At 36.4% G+C, this 24006-nt stretch overlaps 3 protein-coding genes across 4 annotated transcripts; 1 reads left to right on the top strand and 2 right to left on the bottom strand.

Moving 5' to 3' along the window:
* The first annotated feature begins 425 nt into the window (after nucleotides 1–425).
* LOC141700751 (heat stress transcription factor A-4c-like) lies at nucleotides 426–2556 on the top strand. Of its 2 annotated transcripts, none has more exons than XM_074504445.1 (3): nucleotides 426–659; nucleotides 1032–1273; nucleotides 1366–2556. In XM_074504445.1, the coding sequence occupies exons 2-3, from the start codon at nucleotides 1052–1054 to the stop codon at nucleotides 2344–2346; spliced, it is 1203 nt and encodes a 400-aa protein (XP_074360546.1). In that variant the 5' UTR covers nucleotides 426–659; nucleotides 1032–1051; the 3' UTR covers nucleotides 2347–2556. The 2 variants fall into 2 exon arrangements, with proteins under 2 accessions (XP_074360546.1, XP_074360545.1); XM_074504444.1 differs by having other exon boundaries at nucleotides 427–659; nucleotides 991–1273.
* A 1934-nt stretch (nucleotides 2557–4490) lies between these two features.
* LOC141700750 (U-box domain-containing protein 17-like) lies at nucleotides 4491–6994 on the bottom strand. The gene has a single exon (XM_074504443.1). It carries the CDS (start codon nucleotides 6677–6679, stop codon nucleotides 4550–4552), a length of 2130 nt encoding a protein of 709 aa, XP_074360544.1. The 5' UTR covers nucleotides 6680–6994; the 3' UTR covers nucleotides 4491–4549.
* An 840-nt stretch (nucleotides 6995–7834) lies between these two features.
* Nucleotides 7835–9514, bottom strand: LOC141700748 (secreted RxLR effector protein 161-like). Its single transcript, XM_074504441.1, has 2 exons — nucleotides 9356–9514; nucleotides 7835–8449 (listed from the first exon to the last, which is right to left on the bottom strand). The coding sequence occupies exons 1-2, from the start codon at nucleotides 9512–9514 to the stop codon at nucleotides 7835–7837; spliced, it is 774 nt and encodes a 257-aa protein (XP_074360542.1).
* Between the last annotated feature and the right edge of the window lie 14492 nt (nucleotides 9515–24006).

Below are 24006 nucleotides of genomic sequence, written 5' to 3'. Positions count from 1 at the left end.
ACATCACTTATTAATTCACACACACTTACCCGATTAATTTGGGTAAAACGATTAGTTGTTTGGTTTATTCTTTTTCACAATCGTACTGTTGTTGACACTTTGAAAGTGTTTTAATGAATCTTTCGTTTGTCCATAAAAAAACATGTATAATTATTTAAAATATTAGTTAATAATGCTAAATAAACTATTATAATTTTATAATACTAAAATTAAGTCATCAATAGTTAACATCCATTTATAAAAACTTCAATACACATTTTCCTCCCTACTTTAATTAATTTAAATATTCGTACGAAACTTAAAACTTTTACCGCATACACAGTGTCGATAGCGATCTTGATATTCAACGTACATTTCTCCCCCATAAATTTTATATGATTATTCTTAACAACTGTAGCTTATTTAAAGCCATCGGAAAATATACACACGTCAGTGATGAGATAAGCGGTCAATGTAATAAGTTGATAAATATGAGTAATGCACAATTGCAGAGCTTCAGTCAATGCATTATATCAAACTCCCGTAATTCCCCTGAATCTTCATACAAATCTTCTAGTAATATTTATTTGAACCATCCTCAAAACCCCGTTTCATCTTTTCATGTTTTCAATCATATATCAACTGCAAAATACAAGTTCTTGATTTTTATGTTCTCTCAGGTATTTCATCAAACACCTTAAGTGCGTTTTAAATATTTGTATGTACATGTGTTTGTATTCGTCCAGTTTTAAAGCTACTGTAATGGGTTTTTCTTGATTTGGTGGTTTGTTGTATGATTTGTGCTACTTAAGGTGTTTAATTGTCAAAATTTGAATTTAAAAAAAAAATTTGTTAAATGATAGTAATATGTTAGCTTATGATGCATATAAGTATGTTATGGGCTGAAATTAAATGTTCAGTGTTGTATTTACACGAAGAAAAAAAGATGTCAATGGAATTTAGGTTATAACTTGGATTAATAGAAGGCTAAAAAAGTTCATTTCTTTGCAGGCAAGATTGAATATTGAATTTATTGGTGGTTTGTTTTGAAGTTCGATTCAGAAGAGAGTTGATGATGATGGATGAAGGTCAAGGTAATTCCACTGCGCTGCCTCCATTTATAGCCAAGACGTATGAAATGGTGGACGATCTTTCTACTGATCCCATTGTTTCATGGAGTCTGAACCACAGAAGTTTTGTAGTGTGGGATCCTCCGGAGTTTTCTAGAATCTTGTTGCCTAGATTCTTCAAGCATAATAATTTTTCCAGCTTTATCCGACAGCTTAATACATATGTAAGGCGATGGGATAAATACTTTGTCATTGTTGGGATCTTTTTTGTACTCCGAAATTGTAATTGACTTTGTGTTGTGAATTTTTTAAACAGGGTTTTAGGAAAGTTGATCCTGAACAATGGGAATTTGCTAATGAGGATTTTGTCAGAGGAGAACCACATCTTTTGAAGAACATTCACAGACGCAAGCCGGTTCACAGTCATTCAACACAGAATCTTCATGGACAAGGAGGATCTTTATCTCCATTAAGTGATTCAGAAAGGCGGGGATACAAGGAAGACATTGAAAGATTGAGATATGAAAAGGAATCAATGCACGTAGAGCTCCAAAGACAGCAACAGGAGAAACAACAAATGGAATTGCAGATGCTGATTCTGACAGAGCGTGTGCAACGTCTGGAGCAACGACAAACAGATGTGATATCATCGTTGGCTCAAACCTTGAAAACACCAGCGCTTGCCATGAGTCTTTTGCCAAAATCAGAAGAAATACATGAGAGAAAGAGAAGGTTGCCAAGGAAAAGTTTATGGCAGGATGATGGAAGCTCTGAAGATGATCAGACGAGTGTCCCACAAGGTTTCTCCAAACGGACTTCAGGATTTAATGAGGAGTTGTTGGAGAGATTGGAGATTTCTCTGACATATTGGGAAAACGTGGCAAAAGATGCGGCGGTGGTTAGTGTACCAAATAGTCCAATTGATTTTGATCAATCCACAAGCATTGCCAACAGCCCAGCTATATCTTACACTGATCTTGCGATTGAAACTTCTGAGATTGATATGAATTCAGAGCCTAGTAGAACAAGTGTGCCCGAGGTTTCCATCCTAAAAAAAGAACCAGCTGGAAGCTTGTCTAATTCACCTACTGGTGCCAACGATGTTTTCTGGGAACAATTTTTGACTGACAGCGTGGACTCAACTGATGGTCCTGAAGTTCATTCCAAAAGAAAACATGTTGAGAGTAGAAAAGATGGCAGTCAAGCAGTTGATCGTGAAAATTTTTGGTTAAATATGAGGAGTATAAATAATCTTACGGATAAGTTGGGACAGCTTGCTCCTGCACAAAGGACTTAATAGTCGTTTGTGATTTTTGTAGCGTAGTTATAGTGTATGCCTTGTATTCACTACTCACTAGCTGCTTGTAAATATAAATTCTGTTCGTAGATGGCTTCCACTGTTGGTTGAGCGTATTATGTAGTATTACTCTTTTGTTCCACAGTCCTGTACAAATTGTTCTTAATAAACTTATTATGTATTGTTATCAACAAGTAGTATTGATTTTGCTGTCAATGTTTGGAAACTGATAGTACTTGTGCCTTTCACAGCAGGAAGAACGCAGTGCAAATTCAACAGATTTTGGTTGATCATACATTTCATTAGAGTTCTTTAGTTCAGAGCATCCTTGGATCATACATTGAGATGTTCACCGGAAAGACTCAGATCAGAGTCCTCTGTTACTTCTTTAGTCAAATGTAGGAGATATTAGAAATCCATGAAGTTGCTTAAACCATGACACCTGATCAGTCATGTCTTGTGGGATATTTCACGCATCCAGGCCCAAGTCAAAGCTTCTCAATGGGTGCTTTCGTGTTTTGGAACCAAACTCAACTCTTTCAAAGGTAGTGTTTCAGGACTTGCCAGTTTGTGGGGCATGTTCTATCACTATTCAATAACCATGACATAGACAATAAACACCAGGCTACAAGCCTTATAATCTAATTTTTTAAGTTTCATAACCACAAACAGATTAATAATTGAGAAGGCGACTACTAATTGATTGACAAATTTCTATATTCCTTGCTACGAAGAGTTTGCGGACTACTTTGCAGTGTTAACTCGAGATTTCACAATTTGACAAGGCATTTACTGGTCCTAATTCAATTTCCCCACCTCAAAAACTAGCCTTTGCATACACATGATTTTCCTCGGGACCTAGCCTTTTGATTAATAATAAGGTGACTAATGGTTTACTGACAGAAATGGTCAGATTTAAGTTTGTTTCTCCATCCCTGGCCATGCGATGCACAGAGTTTTCACTTTTCGCCAATTGGCTCGCGTTGTTAGCTGTACAATATATGTGTTTGGCCGTTGGGGGCTTTGTTCCAAATGGCTCAAGTTGATAACTATACCAAGATGATCAACTCTGGCCGTTCTAGCTGAATCAAAATATTAAACTCTGATACCTGAAGAAAAAATAACAATGTTGCAATTGATAAAAAAATAAGAAAATCTTGCCAACCTTGATCTGTTTGGATATGCAGTGTCCTTTCCTGCAATTTGATTAGGAGCTTAAAGCTGCAATATTTGTTTGAGCTCATGAATAATGTATCGGGTCTGGGGAGAAAGCAGTACAACAGAAATTGGAAAAGTTGTGATAACACCGAGTTTTGAATTGTTAATAAAATGTATTTCTTATGTCAAAACTCGCACACTAATATTGTTAAAACTCGCAGGTTTATATTAAAAAACTTAACTGTCCTGAAGGAGGAAATGACACGAGTCTCTCATTCTTCCCTGAAACAAAGCTTTCTCTGAGATAGCCCCTTCCTTTTGTCCGGCACTTTAATCTCTCAAGACTTGTCTACCGCATTTAGGACTGGCTACACTTATATGTCTTCTTATTTCTCTATACTCCGAACCTCCACTCTCTACTTCTGTATTCACATATAATGATCCTCAACTCTCTACTCTCTACTTGTCTTCTTATATGTATTCTCTACTTCGATATATATATATATATATATATATATATATATATATATATATATTTAAACAATGACTATAAAAATATACTTAGCTACAAATGCCGGAAGCAAAAACCTCAGTGGAGATTTTGCATGCTTCTCTCATAGGTTAATAGCTAAGCAGGCCAGGCAAGAATTTACTCTTTCCATTGTAATCAACATGTAGCATCACTCCAATCACTAACCTATGCGACAACTTCAAATAGATTTGGTCTTTCAATCAAACAAAGTTCCGTCACCTTGAACTTTGAAGTATCATATCATATGGAACAGGAATATAGTTGCAGAAAATTACAGATTATCAATTTTTCACAAGTTTTATAATCCCAATCATAGAAGCTTATCACATTCATATTTAAGTGCATAACAAACTACTTTCAGGGTATACACGTTTTATCAAGATCTCCATCTCCATTTTCCCCAAACATACTGCTTGTGGTATTTCTGTATATTATTAATATTTGAATCAAAGAATGAAGAACATTATAAACTATGTTGGAAGGCAAAAAAAGTCGGCACGTTACCACTTACCACTATACAACAGGAAGAAATATTGAAACTGGCACAGCATAATCCTCGACAAAACTTGGATTTGTATTACCAGCCGAGTTACCAGTAAATGCATAACCTATACCCAAACCATTTAAATGCAATGATGCATTCTCACACCTCTGGAAAACTCTAGCAAGTGATGCTGCTTTTCTTCTCGCTCTCTTTGTTCCTGTAAAAAGCAAACTATGAAGTAAACCAATCATTGCAGGTACCTTCAACACTCTCTGGGTTGCTGCTTCTCCACCTACCCGACATAGTTCAAGCAAAGCAGCAACTGCATTCTCCTTCCCTTTTGGACTCCCGCCATGCATCATTTCAATTAATCCTACCATGACTGTTTCCTCGTTTCCAACTGCTTCAGCCCCAACTGGCTGCCGAAGAAGAATGGCTAATGCACCTGCTGCTTCTTCTGCAACAGTGTCACACCACAGTGCCCGTACTAGGGCTGCAACAGCCCCTGAGTCAATCATTTTTGCGCAATTATCCATGTGTGTTGCTAGGTTAAATAAGGCCGTCACAGCATCTCTCTTTCCTCTTGCTGTCCCCTCCATCAAGAGCCATGCCAAGGCTTCAACTGCACCATCTTCTTGTGCTATTCTTTTCTTGTACTCATGAACTGCAGAAAGGCTGAACAATGTTGCCGCTGCATTTTCCCTTGCCTCAGTTGTGTGCCCAAATCTTAGAACTTTGACAATTGATCCTAAACTACCTGCCTCATTTATAATCCGTCTTTTATTCTTGTCATATATTGATAGATTAAGCATGGCAGTTACTGAATTTTCTTGTGCTAAAGCGTTCTTAGAGGAAAGCAGAGCCTTCAAATGGGGTATTGCCCCAGCTTCTGCGATATAAGCACGGTTTTCTCTTCCAGTTTTTGCTAATAAACGTATTTCCCGAGCCGCAACAGTTTTAGCGCCCTGTGACCCATTTGCAAGCTCTTGAATAAGAAGTTGTGCCGTAGCTTTATTAGATTCAATTGCAGCCTTGCTTGCTGAAGCACCTGAGAATTTACTAGAAGAATCTACAGGTGAATTATAGGCAATTCCATATGCACTACACCAGTGCATAATTAAATTCCTCAGAGCCCTATTGGGCACAAGGTGTGTGTGAATGAGAACTTGTCCTGTCTTAGGACAAGTACAATTCCCATCTTCCATCCATCTTGCTATAGACGGTCGGTCATAAGTCTGTCCAGTACAAATTATGACAGGGTCCATCATCAAATCCAGTGTAATCGGACAAGTAAAATCTACTGGAACCAAAATTAAAGTATCCTCGGATTCTTGACCAATCACCCTTTTCTCTTGCTTGTCATTTCCCAATCCCAACTCAACATTCTCAATACCATACAACAAAAACCTACAGTACCGACACATTGCAATAAACCCATGAAGCACCGAAGCAGCAGGCTCAATATCCAATCCATGATTAACAATCTGCTCTTCCAAGAACTCAATTTCACTCTTAAAACACTCAGCATCCATAATTCGCAACTTCTCAACAAAAAAATAAAACAATTCCACCCTACTTGGAACCCTCCCATGCTCAAACTCATTCAATAACGAGAACAACTCAAACCTCAAAATCTCATCTTCTATATCAACAAAATACTTCCCTCGTCTACATTGTTTTCGCAACAACTCGACTTGTTCTATAACATCATCACTCAACTCAATTTCTCGCAACGGAAAAACATCTAAAAGGGTCAGCATCTCCAAATTCAAATCATGAAACTGTCCCGAAAGTGAAAGGTACTGAATCAAAAGCCACAACCCACTAGACCTTACGCAATATTCGAGCAACATTTTACATCGAAACAACAGAATGTACATTTCTCTCAAACAAACAACAGCAGGAGACGGCAAATTCAATTCTAAATCACTTAAATTCTCCAACAAAACATGAATTACCTCAATCTTCCGAACCAAAGACCGAGAATTCTTCCTCTGGAACAACAAATTCAACCTAGAGAACGATGACGTCATCTCAGACGTCACCCCAGTCAAGGTTTTCAACAATGCACTATTTGTCAATTCAACCGGGGCTAAGAAAGCGTGAACAGACAGAAATATTCTCCGCCTCAAAGACGAAAAAATCGCAGCAGAAGCCATTAAATTAAAAAACCCTAACTCAAGAAACTAAAAATTGGGGGTTTTGTTATTAATGAGATTCTGACAAATCAATGAATCTGGGGTTGTAATTAGTCCACAGATCTGAAATGGGTAGGTGTTAGAATTATGAATTGGTAGGTTTATAGTTTGAATTAAAATGTATGTGTAGATATAAGATTGTGTGTATTGCAAAAGAACAAGAGTATAAAGTGGGGGATGAAACAAATGGAATGCGCGTTTGGACAAAGAAGGAAGAAGAAGAGGTTACGTTGGTGTGTTCATGTTTGCAGCTTTTATGAAATTGACGTTTGATTGTCTGGTTTGACTTTGGTCACGGTTTTATAGGTGAAGGCAATAGTTAATTTTTCATGAACCTAACCGAATCAAAATTATTGTGAATAACGTGTTGTAAATCTCAAATTACTGGATAATGCATGACTTAATAAATACACATAGAGAGAGTAGAAATTGAAGAGAAAGAATTGTTCAATATATTTTTCAGTATCCGATTTCAATAACTAAAGGTCCTATTTATACTTACAGAAATATATGATAAAATTACACGTATTACGAAAAAATAAGATATGATTGCACGTGCTACGAAAAGATAAGATATGATTGCACGTGCTACGAAAATATAAGATAGGATTGCACGTGTTATGAAAAGATAAGATATGATTTTAATCAAAATTCTTCCTTACTAAGTTTTTTCTTTGAGAAGTTGTGCGAGTCTTTTTTAGTAAGTATCGCGAGTCTTCCTTAGTAAGATTTGGCAATCATTATTTTATAACACTCCCCCTTGATTGTCAAATGTGAGTTATTGCAAAGATTGACTGTCTCGTTAAAATCTTGCAAGCAAAAACCTAGTAGGATAAAAACCTTGACGAAGGGAAAAGAGTACTGCCTCCCCCTGAATAAAATGTCTCATATTTTGACATTTTGATGTAGCAAACTTTTTAACCTCCGAATACCTATATTATTGCTCAGCTTCTCAAATGTTGATGTAGGTAGTGACTTTGTAATTATATCCGCCAGATTATCGCATGAGCGAACTTGTTGAACATCAATATCACCATTTTCTTGAAGTTCATGAGTGTGGAAGAATTTTGGCAATATGTGTTTTGTTCGATCCCCTTTAATATATCCTTTCTTAAGTTATTTGATGCAGGCCGAGTTATCCTCGAATAAAACTGTAGGACTGTCTGAAATACTTGATAATCCACATGATTCTCGAATATGTTGAATGGCCGACCTTAGCCAAATACATTCTCTGCTTGTTTCATGAATTGCTAGTAACTCTGCGTGGTTTGATGAAGTTGCAGCCATAGTCTGTTTTGTAGACTTCCAAGAGATAGCACTATCACAATATGTAAATAGGTAACCTTTTTGTGATCGCCCAAAGTGAGGATCTGACATGTATCCCGCATCTGCATATCCAACTAGCCGTGATCTTGAATTGTTTGTGAAGAATAGTCCAAGATCGATTGTCTGTCGAAGATATCTGAATATATGTTTGATTCCATCCCAATGCCTTTTAGTAGGGTCAGAACTAAATCTTGCCAACAGGTTCACTGCAAATGCAATCTCAGGTCGTGTATTGTTTGCAAGATACATGAGAGCGTCAATTGCACTGAGATATGGAACTTCAGGTCCAAGAGCCTCTTCATCTTGTTTTCTAGGACGAAAAGGATCCTTTTCAATCTCGAGTGATCGAACAACCATTGGTGTGGTTAGTGGATGAGCTTTGTCCATGTAGAACCGATCAAGAATCTTTTCAGTGTAGTTTGATTGATGAACAAATATTCCTGAAGATAAGTGCTCCAACTGTATACCTAAACAAAATCTTGTCCTTCCAAGATCTTTCATTTCAAACTCATTTTTCAAATAGTTAGCAGCATTAGTAATATCTTCAGTAGTACCGATAATATTCAAATCATCCACATATACAGCAATAATAACAAAACCAGTTGATGATCGTTTAATGAAAATGCAAGGACACACTTGATTATTAACATATCCATCATTCAATAAGTATTCACTAAGCCTGTTGTACCACATACGACCAGATTGTTTCAAATCATACAATGATCGTTGTAATTTAACAATACTAAATGTCGAGGCTTAGTGTCCTCAATATTTAATCCTTCAGGAATTTTCATATAAATATCACTATCAAGTGATCCATATAGGTATGCTGTCACAACGTCCATAAAACATGTTTCCATGTTTTTTTATACAAGCCATACCCATTAGAAAATGAAAAGTAACTCCATCCATCACAAGAGAGTATGTTTCGTGGTAATCAAAACCAGGCCTTTGAGAGAATCCCTGGGCTACAAGCCGGGCTTTATATCTCACAATTTCATTTTTCTCATTTCGTTTTCGTACAAATACCCATCTATTCCCGATGGGGACTACAATAGTTGGTGTTTAGACTGCATGTCCAAATATATTTCTCTTGCGTAAGGATTGCAATTCTTCTTGAATCGCAATTTTCCATTTTGGCCAATCATCTCGGTGTCGACACTCTTCCACACTTTGTGGTTCAGGATCGGAGTTCATAATAATATCAGATGCCATGGAAAAAAGCATATACATCATCAACCTCAATACTCCCACGATCCAGTAATTTTGCGTTATGGACATAATTCGTTGAGATCTCATAGTTTTCAGTACCTTTGCTTCTGTGGAAGCATTTGCCACTTCTGGGGCATGTGCCACTTCTGGGGCATGTGCCACTTTTGGGACAACATTCTCTTCTAGAGGCAATCCCACATCTGGGAGTTTTGTTACAGCCACTTCAGGGGATTGAACCTCTTCAGGAGGCAATACCATTTCTGGGGTATTTTCTGAAACTTTTGCCACTTCTGGGGCAATTCCAATTAATTTCCGTTTTCATGGTACAATATCTTTTGTACCAATAGGTCTACCACGCTTCTGGCGTGGCTTTGAATCACCAATCAATTCTTCACGAATTGATTTCTGAGTAGGGATTTCAACTCGTGTCGGAGCATTAACAGCAGATATATGTGACCTTATAATATGTCAAGAGTCACTAAAAGCATCCGACATTTGATTAGAAATATTTTGCATATGAATAATTCTTTGAACTTCAGATTCACATTGATTAGTGCGTGAATCAATAGAATTTAATCCTGATCCATTCCATGATATTTCAGAATTTAATTTATGCAAATCATTATCTCCCCCTAATTTAGGGAATATGGATTCATCAAAATGACAATCAGCATAGCGAGCAGTAAACACATCACCAGTTAATGGTTCCAGATACCTTATAATAGACGGAGAATCAAAACCAACATATATACCAATTCTTCTTTGAGGTCCCATTTTAGTTCTTTGTGGTGGTGATACAGGAACATACACAGCACAACCAAATACTTTTAAATGAGATATATTAGGTACTTGACCAATAACTAATTCTTGAGGGGATTGTTTATGGTAAGCAGAAGGCCTTATTCTAATTATATTTGCAGCATGAAGTATTGCATGATCCCAAACAGATATAGGTAACTTTGCTCTTAGGAGTAAGGGACGGGCAATAAGTTGAAGTCTTTTAATTAAGGATTCTGCTAAACCATTTTGTGTATGTACATGAGCTACCGGGTGTTCGACTGAGATTCCTACTGACATAAAATAATCATTAAAAGTTGCAAATATAAATTCAACAGCATTATCTAGTCAGATTGATTTAATGGGATGGTCAGGAAATTGAGCTTGGAGTTTAATTATTTGGGCAAGTAATTTGGCAAAGGCTGTATTTCGGGTACCCCAGACATGTGAGTTGGTTTTAGTCAACTGTGAGAAGTATTTCTGACTCTGTAAAATAGTGTGTGTGGTTGCGCAGTCAACAATGCATATATCTTTCATCTCTATACATATATAAATGAAAAACATTTTTATTAAAAACACACCGAGTACATAGAACAACAACATGAAACAAGTACATAAAATGAGTACATAATGGAAATAAGTAAAACACGAAGGAAATAAGTAAAGCAAGACAATACATATGAAGTCTAGTCGTCTAAACCATAATAAAGATTAGCACCAGTGTCTATTTCATTTGAGGCCTTATCGATTGGTTCATTAACTAGATTATAATTAGCGAAGTTGGTTTCTACTTTTTTCCATTATTCCTTTTGGATGACTCGTAGAGGTCAACAAGATGTGTTGTAAAAGACATGCATGTACTTTAACAAGACTAAAGACATGCATGTACTTTAACAACCCTAAGGATTCTATCTGGAAGAAGATCAAGAAGATCATGCCTTAGAAGAATTTTGAAGAAGCTTGGAGTTGAATAAATCTGTTTGGAGAAAAATATTCTAAGTCAAGATCTCTATAAGTCACAGATTTAATGTTATAGAGAAGTCATTCGAGAACTCCAGAGAGTACCTGATGGATAAGCAATATCTACTCGATGGATAAGTAATATCTACTCGATGGATGAGAAATATCTACTCGATGGATGAGCAATATCTACTCGACGGATGAGCAATATCTACTCGACGGATGAGCTATATATCTACTCGACGGATGAGCTATATATCTACTCGACGGATGAGCAATATCCTCCGGGAGTGGAGAAGTCAGAAAAGCTACTCGAGAACTCAAGAAGATATCGACAAGCCAATTTAAAGAACTGAAGATTGGAGATATCAAAAAGTCATTCCTTCACTAAAGAACTCAGAATTTTCGATAAGTCATAGTAAAGATGTGAAGACTAGAGATCTCGACAAGCTGAAGACCTCTACAAGTCAAACTCAATATGGAATACTAGAGATCTCGATAAGCCTATGTACTTATCGAGATGTCAAGTGTTCTATTAATTCAAACTGGAGATCTCGAAGTACAATATCAAAGTACAGAATTGCATATCAGTTTAATATCCAAGATAAATAATCAACAAACAATCCAACAACTGGATTGACAAGTCTACAAAAAGCAGCTTGAAGAGTGTGCAAGATCAATGACAAATATTAACTGACAGAGGAAGATTAAAGTAAACACGGGATGCTAAAGATATTCTAAGCCAGAAATGGAAGATTTTCTTTTCTATAAATAGAAATGACAAGTGACAGTTTAGAAAAGCTAATAGCATATTTATTATCCACTTTGTAAACCAGCTGTTAACTGAGTTATAGAGTTAACACCGGTCCTCTAGTTAGGTGTAACAATTTAGATCAAATCTCTTGTATCACTCTCAAGAAGTAGCTGAGCTCTTTAACATCAAAGAGCTTAGAAATTTTGTAGCAAAACAGTCTTAATTTTTAATATAAAAATTAAGTGAGTTTTGAAGATTTGTGTTCTTTATTTTATGCAAGTTTAAATTCTGCATGAACACTTTTCTATACAAGATTTAATTTACTTTGTTCAACCATTAACTTTCAAGAAAAGCCTAAAATCAGAAAAGCACATTCACCCCCCTCTGTGTGTGATTCATTACCTAACAAGTGGTATCAGAGTAAAATCTGAAAGTAAACAGATTCAAGATCTTGGAAGAATGAATACACAAAAAATCAGTAGCATCAAAATTCCTACCTTTCACAAAGCTAACTACACTATTTGGAAAAAGAAAATGATGATGTTTATCAAGATGGCCAATCCATTTTATATTCAGATCCTCAAGAATGGACTCTTCATTCCTATGGTAAGAGTTGAGGAATCTACAGATGGAGACATGGTCATACCAGCTCATTATGCTCCTAAAGATCCAGCTGAGCATTCTGACCCTGAAAAGGAGAAAGTATCTGTTAGGAGTGTATGTGCATTAGTTTGATGATATGTTTAACAAAATACTTAAGTAGAAATTTAGTGTCTGTAGCCTCAACGGATAAGACCACTTTGGCTATCCGTTGATGGTGTAGCTTTACTTAGAAATAAGTCTAGTGTTGTAGCATGTTTCAGTCTCTGCATTTAAAATGTAATTCTTGGAAGTTGAGAGAAACTATGAGTCATGTTGACTGCTAGATGATATGCAGATAGGAAGGCCAATTGTAAATACTTCATGCCTTGTAATTTTGTATAAGTGAAGTGGTATCAACGGATGACTTAAAGACCTTCAACGGATGAGAAGCTAAGCTTCAACGGATGTCTCTAAAGCTTCAACGGATAAAGTCATCAACGGATAACATCCTTCAACGGATGAGTACATCAACGGATGAAAGCTTCAAAGGATGTTCTGATGATTAGCCGTTGATAAGGGGTAGTTGTACCTTCAAACAGAGGCACATGGGTTGATAGAGACAACTGAGATGTGGTAGCCGAATTTCAGGAACAACAGGAAAAGCAGCCGTTCTTCTTTAGTACAAAGATGCAATAGTCAACAAAGTACTGGAGTGAACAGGAAAAGAAGCAAGTGAAGATCTTATTTTATTACTGTATTTTATATTGTTCTTCACTTGTACACTTGGTAATATATAAACCAAGTAGAAGCTAGTAATTAGAAGAGAGATTTTCCAGAGCTGTTTAGAAAAATATTGAGAGAAAATTCATCTAGTTTGTACTAGGATGCAGCTGTGATCAACATTGTTTAATCACAGATTTTCTAAAATACCATCTCTGGTGGAACAACAAATCCACCAGAAAAGTTTTTAAGGTCTGTTGTGTTCTTTACATTTGTGCTTGAATATATATCTGTCTGTATTAGCTTAAAGCAATTCACACACTTGTTCTTCTTGAATACACAACTTTCATAAACTGCTCAAAACTTGAAAAAGTTTTGAGATTTACATTCAACCCCCCTTCTGTAAATCTCATTGTTAGTCCACTAGGAATAACAATTGGTATCAGAGCAGGCTCTTGACATACAAAGAGTTTAAAGATCTTGGAATCTAACAAAGATGAGTAAGAAGGATATTGGAGTAAAGATCCCAGTTCTTGACAAAGACAGTTATCACCATTGGAAGGTGAAAATGCACCTTCATCTACTCTCCCAAGATGAAGGTTATGTAAACTGCATTGAGAATGGTCCTCACATTCCCCACAAAGTAGCAACAGTTGCTACAGCCACAGTTGCTGTTGGTCAATCCATTCCAAAACCTAGAGCAGAATGGACAATGGAAGACACAGAAGAAGTCCACAAGGATAAGAAGGCTATGAACATTTTGTTTAATGGTCTTAACATGGATATGTTTGATAATGTGATAAATTGCACAACTGCCAAAGAGGTTTGGGACACAGTTCAACTACTGTGTGAAGGTACAGAACAAGTGAAAGAAAACAAAATGCAGCTTCTCATTCAACAGTATGAACACTTTCATTTTAAAGAAAATGAATCTTTAAATGAAACATTCAATAGGTTCCAAAAGCTGTTGAATGGACTGAAGCTGTATGGAAGAGTGTACCAGGTGAAGGATTCAAATCTTAAATTTTTAAGATCCTTGCCAAAGGAATGGAAACCCATGACTGTCTCCTTAAGAAACTCTCAAGATTATAAGGACTTCACTCTTGAAAGATTGTATGGAATCTTGAAGACTTATGAACTAGAGCTGGAACAGGATGAGATATTGGAGAAGGGGAGAAAGAAAGGAAATTCAGTTGCATTGGTAGCTGAAGATGAGAGGAAATGCAGACAAGAAACTGCAAGATCTACATCAAACTCCAAAGATGGTATAAGAAATCAGGAATCAAGCAAGGGGAAAGAGCAAGTTGCTGAAAATGAAGACAACTCCAGCCAAGATGACTCAGATGGTATTGATGAGCATCTTGCATTTCTGTCCAGAAGATTTGCAAAGATGAAATTCAAGAAAAACACTAGAGCCACTAAACCTCACAAAAACACTGTGGACAAATGTTAGGTCCCAATTTGTTTGTAGAAGGGGGGGTTGAATGCAAACAATACCGTTTCGTCGAATAAAATGCGGAATAAAATTGTGAAACAAAATTCAAGTTAAATAAAACTTTTATTAAACTTGAAAGGTGTTACAACTACGGTATCGATTACAAGGGATTAATCTCAAATCAATTATTACAAATTTAGAATAAATTCGACATGAACTTTTTCTATTTTTGTAATTAAAAGATCAAATGCTAAAAGCGATTTGAGATTAAGTTCTAGGGATTTTAATCCGCTAGATTGATATACAAGAACAAGATAAGTAATTCTAGTGGTTTGGATTTAACATTAACACACTAGAATATTTGATCTTGAATAAGCAGATGAATGATGAAATATTTTCTTTTGTTTTCTGCTGTGTTTTCTTGTTCTGTATGTGCTGCTCTGTTTTTGCTTAGTAGTCTGTTGATATTGTCTTCTGCTTTCTTTTAATCAATCACAGCCGAAGTTGTTGAACTGGTGTGACAATCTATTTGAGCTTGAAAGACTTTCGGTGAGACAATCTATTAGAGCTAGGAAGACAATTAAAATGAACTAGCAAGACTTTCGGTATGACTATTGATTGTCATACCGATTGTCATAGTAGTACAATTGAAATTGTTTTTCTGAATACATAATTGATTTTAATCTAATTGAAAATTCTATCAATACAATCAACTGAATTAGCAAGACATTCGGTATGACTATCAATTGTCATACCGATTGTCATACTAGTACAATCAGTTGTCTTTTTAGAATTATCACAGATTTTAATCAATTAACATTCTGAAAATCCTCATTATTAATTCTAAATTAATTAATCAATTTAATTCAATTAATCAATAAATTAATCCTTGCAGATTTAATTTATTCTCTTAATTAAATTATATGACTTAATTAATTAATAGTGAATTAATACTATCCCTGAGCAGCATCCATTCTTCTGACAATCTTCTGAAAGTCTCTGAGACTTATGAATCAATTCCGTCACTTCAATGCTGACACTCGATGTACTGTCTGGTTCATGAGTGACTAACTTTCATGACGTTTCTTCATGTCTTGACTTTGTTGTTCTGATTGAATCCTTGTAATAAATGATACCTTGACGAGATCTCTGTCACTTGATTAAATCCACGATCTTGATTTATATCACTGAGGCATGATCAAATTCTTGAACTTCTTCCAGTGAATCTTCAAGTCTGCAGATGAACAATGTTTCTTTATTCTTTGACAGATGTTACTTTGTGAGATCTCTCTGATGCTTGATCCACTATTTACTTATTACATTCTTATTTGAGTTGAGTTAAATACTCGAATAAACGAGTAGGCTATGACATATGCCTTTCAATCTCCCCCTATTTGCTTGTTAGACAATAACAACAAATACCTAGAGGATAACTCAACTAACAAATAAGAAAAAGATATAAACAGTAATGTAAAGTAAATAGCAGAAAAGTTCTGGATTATATTTAACATTTTCCAGATTCCAAATGAAATTTACAAGTGAATACAAGATAGATGTTCCTCTAGCCTGAACATATAACTACATTAGACTATCTTGATTCATAACGCTCTAATCATATTACATTGAGTTTTGAGCTAATTGACTTTAGTTGTCTTCTCTTCTGACTTCACCTTCTTCTAAATCTTGAAGCGATTCCTTGTCAAAGATACGATCTTTTTCTGAAGTGAAGCTTGCAGGTCTGACTGGTTGAACTCCAACTGTCTTCAACTTATTCTTGAGTTGATTGTACCTTTTAACATTCTTCTCACAATAAGCTTGAATCAAGTCAGCAGCTTGAGTCTTCAACATGGATGAATATCCAGCAGTTCTCAAATGATGTTCCATCCAGACCAGATGCTTAGCTGAGTAGTCTTTAAGAGATTGTACATCTAGCTGACAGATTTGAAGACAATCAGACTTAAAGAATCTCACCTGATGAGGATTGTTGACCACTTGAGGACTAGCCCTGCTGGCAAACTCTTTAAGCCTTTCCCGAAGAACTTCATTCAACTCTGAGCTTCTTTTCACTTTGTTTAAAAGAACCCAAATCTCTGACAACGAACGATTCTCAAATAGATGAAGTGACACCTTGAATGATCCTTCACTCTGACAATATACAAAAATGCTCATCTCATTTAGGGATCTATCAAAAGCAGCTGTGATCCTTGAGACTTCAGTCTTGATAGCATTCATGTACATGTCATTGTTAGGATTTGAGATTTCCAGCTTGTCAAGAAGATGTAAGAACTGCTTATCATTGTTAGTGCATAGCTGAGGCATATCGAGTACTCTCCTAGCTTCATCCCACTTTCCACCAATCTTCAGTCTGACATCTCTTCTCCTTTCTTGAGCTTTAATGTCATGAAGACGTTGCTTTTGAAGAGTTTCTGTTCTTTGTATGTCTTTTCTCCTATCAATGATCTGTGAGACCTTCTTGAGTTCAGCTTCTTTTCTTTGCATCTCTGACTGCTCTTTCTGAAATTCTTTCTCAAACCTAGGATCCACTGTATCTTCTTCTTCCCAATCTTCAAAATCACTTTCTTCTTCAGCTTCAAATAACCCATCTTTATCTTCCTGAATTGGTTCGGTGGGAATGTCAAAAATATCGAAGTCATCCTGTTCTCCACTGTAGTAGGCATCATCAGCCTTTCCTTTATCTCCAGCAGAAGTATCTTTTTCTTTCCCTTTGGAACTACTCCCTTTCTTCTCCCCCTTAGTTGAGGGATCCTCTACTGACTTTCCTTTGAAACCTCCACCACTTCCAGAGCCTGATCCTCCACCAGACGGTCCTTCAAAATAAGCTCTTTGTTCTTCATTAGGGCAATGAGAATTCTTGATCATGTAATATAAGTGCTTCATGCCTTCATTTAGATGTTCCATGCCCGTCTCTATCTTTAGAAATCTTGAGTTGTCCAGTGAATGATTCATCTCAACGAGGTCTTCAAGAGAAGTCATTCTTGTATGTAGGGAGCAGAAGTTGGATATGTCATCAGCTGATAAATTTGGAGTGTCCTGAATAGAATTGAGCTTTGGTATTACAGTAGTCTTTAAATCTGAGATGTCATTCCTTATGATTGCAAGCTGATTGTCGACAGAGGTGGAAGAAGAAGACCGTTCAACCACTTGTGCTTTGAATGCTTGAGCTTCAGCTTGACTTTTAGCAAGTTCTTCTTTCAGGGCAGCAATCTGAGCTAACAGGTTGACAGTATCAGTGTCTGTGTGTGCTCTCACCTGAAGTTCACTCGTATTTGGTTCACTCATCTCACGTGCATGTGTTTCTCTCAATATGATTGCTCGTGAGGAGTCTTTCAGTTGCTGTTCTTGTGTACCTGCATTAAAAATCACCCTAGCCTCTTCAAGAGAGGTCAGTGGTGGTGCAATGGGAATTCGCGAGTCCCGATCCTCAGTCAATGCTATCAAATCTTTTGGAATAGATGTCTGAATTGCTTCAGGGATAGATTGACCGAGTTGCCCTCCACTTTCTCCAGATAAATCTGCTAGTGGAGAATCCCATAAGGGAGCCAGAGTTGTTGGATCTGGGAGGGGAGAAAATGACTCTATTAAAGATGGCGGAGAGTCAGATTTTCCCTCTGAAGCATGTGACTGCTCTTCTGCCGTAACTATGGCAGGCACTGTAATCGACTCGGCGTGCACTCCTCGCTGGGTGTCCTGAGTATTATCTGGGGAAGTGTATGGTTCCATTGTGAGTAATGGAATTGTGCTTGACTCAGTACAAGATGCCATGGCCCGATGGCGAATTTCAATAGATGCATCCTGTTGAGAGAATGCCTCTAGTAACTGTTCATTGGCCATTTCAAAGTCCATGTCCTGTTGGGAGGACAAGGATGGGCTTTCAGATGCCTCAGAATAGGTTTTTCTTTTCTTAGGAGGAGGCAGAGCTGAGGGTTCACTCATATTTGACATTGTACTACTTCCTAGTAATCTTCTGGGTAACATTTTAGACAGTGGGGGAGAGGGTGAGATAGAATGAGACTCTGTGTTTGGCTGTATGACCTGGGATTGAAGCTGTGGTTCTACAACTTCATGGTCAGCCTTATCAACCACTGAGGGTCTGTTAACAGAAGTAGGAAGAGAGTGAGAGTGAGAGTGAGGAGTTACTACCTGTAATGGAAGAGCCTGGGTGGCTTGAACCACTGGAGGTTGAGGTTGCTGTTCATGGCCGGGAAGATTAAAAATAGGCAAGGGAATATAATTGGCCATGAAAGCAGATACAAGTACTGGTACTTGCATAAATTTGAAGGTTGTGTCTTGGCGAGTGTAAATCTTTTTGCTAACTGGTGGGGGTTCGGTTACAGCAGAGTTAGCAAAAAGTGCTTTGTGTTCAGGGGTGAGTAGATGATCTGCTATAAGCATAAGAAAACGAGCATAGTAACATGATACCCTACGATTTGTAGAATGATCACGTAAAGCAGAAGTTAGACGTCTCAAGAGAATGGGAAAAAGTAGTTTGCCAAAATTGATTCTTTGATTGAAAACAACCGCAAGACCAATATACTGCAGGGTGGAAGTAATGTTATGAAAATTAGATTTTGTGCAGTTGGCAAACACTTTGGAAAGTGTATCGAAGAATATATCCCATTCAGACACCAAATTTGATTTAGAAAGTTTGGTTAAATTGATCACCCCCTGATAGTGAATAGCATTGAAAAAATTTGTGATATCATTTTCAGAGGGTAAATTACAGAAATTGTCTAGTGGAAAATTTAACGCACGATTGACGACTGTTTCATCAACTACATACTGTGTGTTTGCGATGGTGAATGAAAAAGATTTTGAATCATCGGTCACAGTAGAAGTTGTGCAAATCAGTCTAAGTAGATCGACGTTTAAAATCACATTTGATTTAATAGCAGAGCTAACAATCGAATGATCATTTAAAAATCTAATCCAAGGCTTAAATTTTTCAACATCACATTTTTCCGGATTGAAATAACCAACTTGATTATGCGCGACAATTTGGAAATTGAGAGCCATTTTTTTTATAAAATAATAATAAGACACAAGCTTTTCAGAATTTTAAGAATAATATTAAGAAAATTCGAATTAATTAAATTAATTTAATAATTCGAATTAAATTAATTATAATCGAAAAATTTAGACAGAAATGTATCTCGTTAAAATTCTTAAATCACTAACACAGTTTTGACACACCAAAAGACACAAATAAGAAATTAAAATTAAAATGGAATTTGAAGGGGCAAACTGATTTTAATATGATTTTTGCGTTTTTTTTTTATAAAAACTTTTTTTTTAAGAAAATTCAACAGCACTTGTTTATGTATATACTTATATGTATATATCACTAAAGTGATGATTAAGTGTGCTGAGTAAAAACTCGAGCAAGGAAATATGGTGACTGTTTTTTTTTTGTTTGTTCGAGGAGAGAGAAGAGAGAAAATGAGAGTGAAAACTGTTAGAAATTTTTTGAAAATGAACTGCTAAGTTGAATTGGTGAAAAACAACACAGCAACAGCCTTTATATAACAGCTGGTATGACAATCCGGGATTGTCATACCGATTGTCATACCAGGCAAAAAGAAGAAAAATAAATAACAGAATGAGTATTAAAATTATAACTGGTATGACAATCTGATAGTCATACCGATTGTCATACCAGTACAAAATAAAACAATATAATTCTGATATTAATTTTATTACTGGCATGACAATCAATAGTCATACCGATTGTCTTGCCAGTTATAAAATTAATCTGATTTTAAAATAAGCAATCATTATTACTAAAATGACTTTCAGCAAGACAATTTCAATTGTCTTGCCGATTGTCTTTCTAGAATAAGATAAAATAAGCATTAACAGATTTATATTTTCATGTTTACTGAAATGATTTTCAGCAAGACAATTTTAATTGTCTTGCCGATTGTCTTTGCAGTAGAAAAACAAAATGAATATGTACAGACAACTATTAATGTACTGAAGCTATATTTCATAATAGTACAACTGAAATAAACAATTAAAATTTTCACAGAGACAAAGACAATATTTCAGAATTAATTATTTTTATTCTAAAAATAGATTTCTGTTGAATTTTAGCAAATAAAATTCATAGAAAAATATCTTTAGAGGAAATAAAATATTCTGAGATATTTTAAATTAACAAGTAGAGTAAATAACATAGATAAGATAATATATATTACATAGAAATAAGCAAGAAATATGATAAAATGATAAAATAAATTTGCAAATGAATTTTTCATTTATGAAAAATTCATTTGTAAATTCATTCAAGAACAGATTCCAGATATTAATTAAATTAATCACAAAAACTATTTAACATGCCCAATTTACCAACTAATCTGGTAAATGTGGATTCATCAAGTGGTTTAGTGAAAATATCTGCTATTTGTTCTTCTGTTGGAACAAAAAATAGTTCAACAGTACCATTCATGACGTGCTCTCTAATAAAATGATACCTGATGTCAATGTGCTTTGTCCTCGAGTGCTGCACAGGGTTGTTGGTGATGGCTATTGCACTTGTGTTGTCACATAAAATAGGAATCTTGTTCAATACAGAGCCATAGTCTCGTAGTTGGTTCCTAATCCACAAGATCTGAGCACAGCAGCTTCCAGCAGCAATATATTCAGCCTCGGCCGTTGAGTTGGAAACTGTTTGCTGTTTCTTGCTGTACCATGAGACTAGCCTGCTTCCTAAGAATTGACAACTTCCTGAGGTGCTTTTCCTATCAACAACACTTCCTGCATAATCTGAATCTGTATATCCGACAAGGTTAAAACCAGATTCTTTAGGGTACCAAATACCTAGATTTGGTGTTCCCTTAAGATATCTTAAGATTCGTTTAACAGCAACGAGATGAATATCTCTAGGATCCGCTTGGAACCTTGCACATAGGCATGTAGCATACATAATATCTGGTCTACTTGCAGTAAGATAGAGTAACGAGCCAATCATACCTCTGTAGCTTGTGACATCTACCTTAATGGAGTTTTCACATGGTCCAAGCTTGACAGCTGTAGTTGATGGAGTCCTTGCTGATGCAGAATCCTCCAGATTGTATTTTTTGAGGAGTTCCTTGAGATACTTGGATTGACAAATAAATGTTCCGTCTAACCTTTGATTTACTTGTAATCCAAGAAAGAACTTCAGCTCTCCCATCATGCTCATTTCAAACTTGCTGTGCATTAACTTAGCAAATCTCTTACAGAGATTATCATTAGTAGACCCAAATATTATATCATCGACATAGACTTGGACTAATATAGTATCATTCTTATGTTTTTTAGAAAAGAGAGTTTTGTCTATGACACCTCTAATAAAGCTATTTTCAATAAGAAATTCAGAGAGAGTGTCATACCATTTTCTTGGTGACTGTTTTAGCCCATAGATAGCCTTGAAAAGAAAGAAGACAAAATCCATATGATCTGGATCTTCAAAACCAGGAGGTTGCTCTACATATACCTCTTCATCCAGCTTTCCATTCAGAAAGGCGCTCTTGACATCCATTTGATAAACTTTAAAGTTTGAAAATGCTGCGAATGCCAGAAATATCCTGATGGCCTCAAGTCTAGCCACTGGAGCATAGGTTTCATCATAATCAATACCTTCAGCTTGAGAATACCCTTTAGCTACCAGTCTTTCTTTGTTTCTTGTAACCACACCATCTTCATCTAGTTTATTCCTGAATACCCACCTTGTACCAACAGCTTTCTTGTGTACAGGCCTAGGTACCAGTTTCCAGACTTGTTGACTTTCAAACTGATTGAGTTCATCTTGCATAGCAATCACCCAATCTGGATCAGTCAGTGCTTCTTCAATTTTCTTAGGTTCCATCTCAGAAAGAAATCCTGAGAACAGACACTCATTTTGAGTAGCACGTCTAGTTCTGACTCCAACATCTGGATCACCAATAATCAACTCAAAAGGGTGAGCTTTATTCCAGACAGTCTGTCTTGGAAGATTTGATCTTGATGATTCGCCTTGAAATTCATTGTGATGTTGTGTCCTACTAGATGATCCTTCAGCATCTCCCCCTGAGTTGTTGCCATGTTGACTTGAAGATTCTCCGTCAGTAGCAGTGGTATCTCCATTGTTTCCAGAGTTTCCATCACTATTACCTTGAGTATTATCAGGATTAACAGGTTCTTCAACAGCAACAACCTCAGGTTCTTGACCATGTTCTGACTCTGAATCTGACGTATCATCAAACTTCAGTTTCTCAGAAGGATCTTCAGTTTGGATACTAGGGAGTTTAGTGTCATCAAATGTAACATTGACACTTTCAGTTACTTTGTGTTGATCAATGATATACACTCTATATGATCTTCTTCCATATCCAACAAAATACCCTCATATGCCTTTGCCTCGAACTTACCACGACGATCATCTCCATCCTTGAGCACGAAGCATCTGGCACCAAATACATGAAAGTATTTGATAGAAGGTTTCTGTTCATTCAAAATCTCATAAGGAGTTTTCATGAAGTCTTTGTTGATTAGAGTTCGATTCTGAGTATAACATGCAGTATTGACAGCTTCAGCCCAAAAGTACATTGGAAGACCTGATTCATTTAACATCGTTCTTGCAGCTTCAATCAATGTACGATTCTTCCTTTCTACCACTCCATTTTGCTGAGGGGTTCTAGGAGCTGAAAATTGTCTGGTAATCCCTTTGTCTGTACAGAATCCATTTAGAAGTGCATTCTTGAATTCTGTTCCATTATCTGACCTTATTGCTCTAACAGGGACGTTAGAATCTAACTCAATCATCTTGATATGATCAATCACAACTTGTGGTGTTTCATCCTTAGAGTGAAGAAATAAAACCCACGTATACTTGGAATAGTCATCAACTATCACAAGACAGTAACACTTCTTTGACATAGAAAGGATATTAACTGGACCAAATAAATCCATGTGCAATAATTGCAGAACACCAGTTATGGAAGATGTGTCAGTGCCTTTGTGACTTGCTTTCTTTGACTTTCCTTTCTGGCAAGCCTCACATAGTCCTTCTGGAGAGAATTCCAGCTGAGGCAGACCTCTTACCAATTCTCTTTTGACAAGAGAATTCATTGTCTTGAAATTGAGATGGGAAAGTCTCTTGTGCCATAGCCAACTCTCATTTGACGATGCTTTTGCATAGAAACAATTGACTTCAAGATTGCTTCCAGAGTTCATGTCAGCTACGAACAGATTTCCTTTCCGTATTCCCATTAAGGAGGGTTTTTCACTTTTCTTGTGCAGAATCTGACACTTCAGCTTGTCGAATAAAACATTGTAGCCGTTGTCACAGAACTGACTAATGCTAAGCAGATTGTGTTTAAGTCCTTGCACAAGATATACATTTTCAATGATAACATTTCCAGCTTGCAAACAGCCATATCCCTCCGTTAAACCTTTGCTGTTATCTCCAAAGGTAACCACTGGGCCAGCTTTCTCAACCACATTTGATAGCAGGGCTCTATCTCCGGTCATATGTCTTGACGA

Source organism: Apium graveolens, unplaced genomic scaffold (genome assembly GCF_009905375.1).
Source record: "Apium graveolens cultivar Ventura unplaced genomic scaffold, ASM990537v1 ctg2880, whole genome shotgun sequence".
Taxonomy (NCBI): domain Eukaryota; kingdom Viridiplantae; phylum Streptophyta; class Magnoliopsida; order Apiales; family Apiaceae; genus Apium; species Apium graveolens.
This window is presented reverse-complemented; position numbering and strand designations above follow the sequence as displayed.

Coding starts and splice junctions, on each gene's coding strand:
- LOC141700751 (XM_074504445.1), top strand. CDS start 1,052: ATGATGATGGATGAAGGTCAAGGTAATTCCACTGCGCTGCCTCCATTT. Junction 1,274..1,365: donor TCCGACAGCTTAATACATAT/GTAAGGCGATGG, acceptor TTTTTTAAACAG/GGTTTTAGGAAAGTTGATCC.
- LOC141700750 (XM_074504443.1), bottom strand. CDS start 6,679: ATGGCTTCTGCTGCGATTTTTTCGTCTTTGAGGCGGAGAATATTTCTG.
- LOC141700748 (XM_074504441.1), bottom strand. CDS start 9,514: ATGGTATTGCCTCCTGAAGAGGTTCAATCCCCTGAAGTGGCTGTAACA. Junction 8,450..9,355: donor ATGCTTCCACAGAAGCAAAG/GTACTGAAAACT, acceptor TACACTGAAAAG/ATTCTTGATCGGTTCTACAT.